The 8,120-nt window shown below is 28.6% G+C and overlaps 1 protein-coding gene across 1 annotated transcript; it reads right to left on the bottom strand.

Moving 5' to 3' along the window:
• Nucleotides 1–490: 490 nt before the first annotated feature.
• On the bottom strand, nt 491–4,807 carry LOC107026538 (transcription factor bHLH68). The gene is made up of 9 exons (XM_015227538.2): nt 4,197–4,807; nt 3,755–4,076; nt 3,598–3,663; nt 3,371–3,436; nt 2,756–2,821; nt 2,569–2,625; nt 1,117–1,158; nt 964–1,008; nt 491–895 (listed from the first exon to the last, which is right to left on the bottom strand). The coding sequence occupies exons 1-9, from the start codon at nt 4,475–4,477 to the stop codon at nt 761–763; spliced, it is 1,080 nt and encodes a 359-aa protein (XP_015083024.1). The 5' UTR covers nt 4,478–4,807; the 3' UTR covers nt 491–760.
• Between the last annotated feature and the right edge of the window lie 3,313 nt (nt 4,808–8,120).

The raw sequence follows: 8,120 nt of genomic DNA, 5'->3' as shown, positions 1-8,120 counted from the left end.
CATGCAAATACGTAATAGGTTTTACGGCATTGACCTCACTCCCGCTATCATAGGTTTAATCATTCTAGCATATGTATTTTGTGGTGACTGACCTGCCTCCACCAGGGGTTGTCCTCTTACCGTTGCGGCAAGTGTAATCGAGATCTCTATTTACTTTTGTTTGACGGTAGTAGGTTTAGGTTTAGAGAGCGTTTTCGCTTTTAAACTTTGGCACCTAGAAACATAATTCCTTTAAATCAAATTATTTTCAACTATGGCTTCTATAAAAAAAAAGTAAGTTTGTGATATTCCAGATATATTGATTGTGAATCCCTTGAACATAAGGATAGACATTGACTCACTAATTTAGTGAGCTCAAAATTTATGTTGAAGTTTCAAGTTCAGATCTCCGTCTCTATATTATATTTATCTATATCTATCTACCACAACTCACCTTTCTAATAAAAATTAATTTCACCAAATGATGAGAAGGAGTTGGAGAAAACATGCATGGTGAGCACAAAAATGAATACTTATGGTAGAGGAATATAATGGCATATACATTGTACGAGTAGTTGCCGACTAAAAGGAGAAAAAGCAGAGCATCGTTACTAAGTTGTAAACGGAAATTGAAAGCTTAACTAAATAATATTACAGCAGAATAATGTATAGCATCATAAGCAATCAACCTTAAACTTTTCGCAGATTGAGTGATCATGATGTTATAGCTAGCTAGCGCTTAACTTGGTTTTTTTTTATCTTGTTAGATTAATGTGACCATTCACCGGAAACCTCCTCCGAATGCGGGAGCCCAGTAATCTGCTCCATTGTCACTCCCAACTTGCAGTGTGCATGATAGCGGAACTAGACACAAACCTCTACTCCGCAGATCTTTTTTCTCATCTTCTTGATAATCCTTCATTTAATACGAAGAGTTAGTGATTGTCTATTGTAAAAAAAGGAATAAGTAATAAAAACAACCACCTGTTCACTATTTGCCTTCCTTTTCAGGGAATTGTCATTGGATAGCTGCATTAAATTGAAAAAAATTGTTAACAACACTATCTTTGTTACAAATGTCATTTGAATGCTCAAATGATAGCTATTATTATATGTATTAGCTCAATTAAAAGATACCTGACCAGGGTCTTCAGGAAATAAACTATTTCTCTCATGAACCTGTAAAGCAAATAATAATCATCAATCAATAAATGCAACTATGTATTTTATTAATATTAATTTAATTTCACATGCCATATGACTCATATATTATAGACCACAGATATCACATGCATTACAGTGGTCCGCCCACGGCCCCACCTATAGAAGGAATGTTATCTCACACCCTTCATCAAAATAATTAAACTACTCTATTCATGTTTATATGACCTAGTTTTATTGATATAAAATAAGTGATAATTGTTTGTATAAATATAAATCGTTTCACTAATGATAAAATAAATATTTTAAAATTAATATTACTAGATACTATAAAAATGTGTTATTCCTTGTTGAACTGATTAAAAAATAAAGTGAGTTATTTAAATTGAATAGGGGGAATATGTGTTTTGAATGTTGTTATATTTTTAAAAATATACTCCCCAATTTAGAAAAGGAATAATCTAGTTGATTCGGCAAAAAATTTTATGACATAAAGAAGACTTTTTAATTTTGTGATTTTAAAATTAAAGGTATATCAAATATATAAAAATGTCTTTTAATTTTGTTGTCTTAAATATATCTCGTAGAAATTAAAATTAAAATATTATCTAAAAAATCTTTTATTTTTTAAATAGACTAAAAAAGAAATCATTTATTAAGAGGGAGTAATAGATATGGCTTGAAAATAATATAAAGTTGTAAAGGCTTAGAACATTTACAGCCCCACACGACGGAGACTTACCTACAAGCTGAATCGTGAAAGTAAGCCGACATCGACTTTACGATTTTCTACTAGCTTTATTCGTAATGCTTCAAAACAAGACTATGTTTATATTTTCAAAATTATATGCTTATATTTGTTTTTTTTGTGTGTAGGTCGCGGAATCAAGATTAGGAATTTCGTTCTAAATCAATTTGTTCGGAGTTTCACAAGTTAGTATAGTAAAAAAAAATTAATTTTTTAATATAAATATAGAGTCTATGAAAAATTTTGTGAATTTGTTTAAATCCATGAACCTCATCTAACCCTACCTCTTAAATAGGTATCATGTATACTACTTCCTTCGTCTGGAATTGTTTTTTATATTGCGTTTATCGAAAGTTAGTTTGACTAATTTTCAAAGGTAAATTGGATCAAATTAATTCGATATTTTAAGCAAAAAAATTAGTTATTCTAAAACTATATGAAAAGTACTATAAATTACAATTTTTTTGCATATTTATGTGATGAAAAAATACATTTTAAAATATTAGTCAAAGTTTTTATAGTTTGACTCTAAAACTAGAAATCATCACAAATAATTCCGAAGAGTATGTTATTTCAAGAAAGAACATGTAAAAACCAGTTTAAAAATAATATGTATAGTTTAAAGGTTATTGTAGTAGAAAGAGTAAAGTTGAAAGAAATGGGGAAGTTGAGAATCTTACAGATTGCTGGCACCTCATATTTCCTGATCCACTACCTAGGTAGGGCAAGCTAAGGGCCTGAATTTAAAAGAGAATTTGGAATATATGTTAACAAACAGTAAAAACTCATATTATAAACCTTCTATATATTCCATTACTCATGTGTTTCATGGTAGTTTGGGAAAATGAAAGACACAAGAAATGTCACCTCAATTTGGCTTTGTAGGAATCTGACGTACCCAATTGCTTCTAGCAGGACAGAAGCTGTGTCAGTCTGCAAAAAATTTAGTAATTTAGGGTATGTTTTGTACCCACCAAAATATTCCCCCAAAACAAACTAATTTTCTTACTTATTTACTACGATATTTGATAGATATTATCTCAAAACTATTTTATATAATTTAGCAAAATACTAAAAGAATTCGGAGGTGATGAGTTGGCATCGACATCAGAGGGAGGGATTGGGGGTGTTTGGTGGGTGGAAATAAGATAATGAATTTGCATATCGCACTAGTTTCTCCTACTTTGATTAACATTAATTTATTTTCCTAGAAAAAATATTTTTGCCCAACAGAATTTAATATATTGAAAAAAATATTTTCATCAGTACAAAAACCACTCTTTTTAAGTTTTTTTTTAAAAAAATTTGGTAAAGAAACTGTAAAGTGAAAACCCTAAAGGATAAAAGGAGAAAGATGAAGACAGCTTTATAAGTGTATAAAGAAGTTATTTATTTTAAAGCTGAAAATACATATTATTGTGTGATAATTTCACACTTAAAAGGTAATTAATTAGTTATGTTAATTAATTGGGTAAAGCTTACCTTCCCAAATGGGGAGACAAGTTGGTGAAGAGCTGTTATTCTGTCCCCTAATTTTTCCTTTCTCACCTGTTTACAAACCACAAAAATTTACATGTTTTTTTGTGATATAATTGTATGAGAAAAAAAAAAAGAATCACCATTTTTGAAGGTCAAGACAAACAAGAAAGACAATAGTGTTGTGACAAAAATAAGAAAAAGTTTGATTTTTACTAAATATAATTATTTACCTTGAAGGTAGACTGAGTTGAAGATGGTTGAACCCTAGCCTTCTTATTAGGTGCTCTGCTGTTGCACTTTTGGAAAAAAAGGCAAACAATTAGTTATTCATAATCTAACAATTATATCATATTATTTTGTAATTTTTGAATGAAATTGAATATATACCTCAGATAAATGATCTGGAGTTGGATGTGTGTTTTTGTTAGAAAAATCAAGCATGTTGCTGCTCAAAGTTGTAACACAAGACTTGGGAGATGAGACTGGTATCATCTGTGCTGACCAAGTTGGTTTAGCAGCTAATTCTGCAGTTTGGTGATGGAACTCCACATTATTTCCATCTTCATACATATTATAACTATTTCTGAGATCCTTTTGGTTAACGTCTATAACAGAATCATGCTGGCTCAGGAACGACTGTTCATCCCAATTTTTCTCCAACTTCTTAACCATATGTACGGACTTGTCTTCTTCTTCCACCAAGCCACCTCTATTCATAGAACACACATCAAACACAAAAAATTAGCAAACACTACTTTTACTTAACCAACTTGAAAATCAAAATCAGTTTCAAACAAGTCAATACAAAAAATCAGATCGGGATATTTACAGAAGTAATTGACTCCATGATTCAGGTAGCTGACTTTGGTTACTATCATTCCATGAATTAGTAGTAGATGACATGGGAACTAGTGAAGAAGAGAAATGAGGAAAAAGAATATTAGGAGGCAACAAGGAATTAGGAACATGATGAGTAGTAGTAGCAGCAACAGCAGCTTGTTGAGATGATGATATGGGAGGCCTCATATTATTCATCATATTCCACCACTTAGGGCTTCCACCCATAATTTGTTGTACTGGTGATTTCTCCATAACATCACCTCTATTCATTTTCTTTTCCCAAACTAACTTCAATTTCTTATTTATTTCATATATCTTTTCCTTTTCAATATAAAGTCTTTTTTTTTTTGGAGAAACTTTGAGAGGTCTTTCTTACTCTTGATTAAGTAGAGGAAAGACACATAAAAGGGTAGCTAGCTATACTTGGAGGAGAGAGAGAGAAAGAAAGAGAGAAGAAAGAGAATTTTGAACGATGGAGTTTTGAGAACCTTTGTCTTTCTATCCCTCCTTTTTCTTCATTACTCTTAGTAGCTTTCCTTTATTATTTTTTTTTCCTCCTTTATGTTTTCCCTTTCCTTCTTTACTTTTCTCTTGCTTTTGCTTTATTAAAAGGTGATTGCAATTCTCATCAAGTAAAATAAAAGCTATATATTGATGAGTTCTACTCCTATGGCTGCTAGTGCACCATAATGTCAACCCTTTGCGTCTTCAACTCCTACACTTACCATACATGATACAACTATGACACTACCAATATTACATTTAATTGTTCATAATAAATATAACATGAAAAAATAAACTTGTTACTAAAATTAAATTATGTTTATTGCACCATTTTCTTTCAAGGCTTTCAATATCTACTTATTTTGAAAAGTTTTTTATTGATCAGATGTATTTTTTTGAAAAAATAATTTTGTCGAATAGCAATTTATGTTTGGGTAATCAATTTGAAAAAAAAAATACTTGGTCCAATATTATAGCACTAATTTTTGTTTGATGATCAAACTAAAGCAAAAATAATTTTTAATGATAATAAATATACTTATCAATAACGAATGTTAAAATTTTTTGGCGACATCAGTCAATTGTCATCTGATCTAATATTGCTATAGGTTTTATAGATATTTACAATGAGTTAATTGTCACTAAAAAGACATATTTAATGATAATTAAGTTATAATTATTGGTTGATTGTTATTAAAAAGATTATCTTTGGTGTAGTGTCAATGTTCCAAAAGTAGTTCTAGAGGGAAAAACTTCTTTTTTATAATCAAGAGATCAATTTCTACTACTATTGTAAAGTAATTATTTTGAAAAGAAAAACAGTTTTTTTGAAAAATTAAGTGTTTGACAAATCAGTAAAATTGTTTATTAGATAGAAGCATAAAGAGTTTTTCTTCTAATGGGAAGAAGCTAAAAATTGTGCTTCTTAAAAAAATAGTAGCAAAAGCAGAAAATTAATTATTTCAAGACTAGAGTATCTCTTCTATATATGCATATTACCGTTATATCGTCTATTAATTAATTAGCATATCTAACAAGTGTGATTAAATTTCATTTAAAATTTCAATTTTTGATTTCTATATAATAAATTTTTTATTTTATTTTATGTTTATATATTATTATTTTATATTTTATATATCATTTTACATACTATTTTGCAAAATTAGAAAAAAGGTAACAACAATATCTTTTTGCAAGATTAGAAATAAAAATAACAATTAAGGATATTCAGCCTTCCCAAAAAAGTGTAATATTGATTGAAAATTTAAATATATATTTAAAAAAGTTTCTGTGTATAAAATAATATTAATATTAAAGATACGCTGATACTTATCTTTTTTCGTAATTTGATCCTCTAAAGCACTTTTAAAAAGAGATTAATCTAACTCAATTTGGTTATGAAAAATTAATTTCAAATGAATTAATCAAACACAAATTATTATTTTTATCAAAGTAATTTTCTCAAAAACTAATTTTAAAAGTACTTCTAAAAATTAACAATTTCTAAGAGAAATGCTAAACATGCTCTAAATTATGTGGGCGGTTAAATTTTTGAAATCTTCTTTTAGACAAATGTATTAACGAATTTAACGGGTTGAATATCATGTTTCCTAAATCCTAATTATGTGATGTTTGTGGGTGGTAGTTATTAAATTAGATGTCCCTTGATCCGATGGTATTTAGTTAAATATGAAATTTAAGGAAGAAAATATAGCATCTAGATGTATAATATAAATTATAAATATATATAAAAAAAATATGATATTTGAAATATAGAAATGTATCTGTTTTTAAAATAAACTTTTTTAAATTATTCTAACTATCTAACCTATTCAGCATCTCCTCGTTTGCCCTCCTAATCCATATATTTGTGACTCTCTTGTTATTAGAAGTAATTGAAATGATAAAGGAATTAAAGAACATTATTTATTCTAATTTTTTCAGTTACTATTTATTCTATTGACTTCCAATTGATTGACTACTACAATTTTTACTATGTTAGTGGATATTTGATTTCCCATCTTTATCATTTTCTCCCCTATTTCTCTGCTTTCTCGATGTAACAATTCTTTTTTAGTAAAAGTATCGATGTCACAAAATCTTTCATTCATTTAAACCGTTTTGCATGTCTAATTTGATTTATTTTTACCTTGTAATATACTATTCCTTTTAATTATAAAGAAATTTCTCCAAAATAATCTGGAGCTTTTGCACATAAATCGATAAAATGAAATTCTTCATCATAATTGAATGTTACTAGCAACTAACTTCCGGAAAGGTGTACTAGTGGAAATGTTTCGCTTTTAATCAGGGATTTAGGATTCGAGCTTTGAATATGGAGAAAATCTTGTTAGAAGCGTTACTTCCAAATAGACCCTGCAAAGTGCGATTCAAATTTAGTCAAAACTCCAATAACTCTAGACACCAAATGAAAAACAAAAAACAAAAAACTTTGGGGTCCCACCCCACCGAAAATAACATCCCTTAACGACCTCTCTCGCTTAACATTACTGCATCAACATATAATATTAAAAAAAAATACTACCTAAAGTTAAAATTCTGCAATGTGATTATTACTTCCCTGTCCAAGTTAATTAATTATATGTCTATTAAAGTGATGTACATTTAGTTGGGATAGAGGACAATTGATCTATCGGACAAAAAAAAACAATCGAATATTAGGTAAAAAGGATCAAAGAGGATCCAATCTTAAAAGAGAATGAGAAGTAAAAGCTAGTTTACGGATGGATTTGCACCTTTGAAATATGAAAGATGCTTAAATATGTCATCGAATTTGTAGAAAATGTTCATTTATATTATAAGTTAAAAGTTTTGTTCATTTATGCCCTTATTGTTAAAGAAAACACTTATTCATGTCATTTTTTTAACTCCGATTTTGCAAAAACATGTTTCCATCCCAAACAACTTTTGACACTTTTCAATTGGAGTCTTTGAATGAATGTACTATTTTTGCTTCTTCTTCCTTAAGAACACCAAGAACATGTAAAACGATTTTCAAATTTCAAACTTCTTTGTTGTAGTTTCCCTCCAAGCTAGATATCAAAAATCAATATCTTTTAAGCATGAATTCAACCTAACTCAACAAGACGTAGTTGAATTTTTTTTCAAAGTTTCAAAACTTCAACATTTTTAATAGTATTTTTTTCTCTACAACTTCATATCATTTGAAATTGCATAAACTCAAAAAACACCAGAGAACAAAGATCTAATGTCAAAACAACTACAAAAACATGAATCATAACACTATTTTTTTGAAATTCTGGGACTGATTTTTTTTTTTTGGATAATTTTTTAATATGGGTGAATTTTTTGAACCTTACAAACGATTTAGAATTTTGAATTTAAAAAAATTAATGATGTAGCCAAAATTTGAGATGATTTCATGAAA

The sequence above is a fragment of the Solanum pennellii genome, chromosome 7 (assembly GCF_001406875.1).
Source record: "Solanum pennellii chromosome 7, SPENNV200".
NCBI classification, from domain to species: domain Eukaryota; kingdom Viridiplantae; phylum Streptophyta; class Magnoliopsida; order Solanales; family Solanaceae; genus Solanum; species Solanum pennellii.
This window is presented reverse-complemented; position numbering and strand designations above follow the sequence as displayed.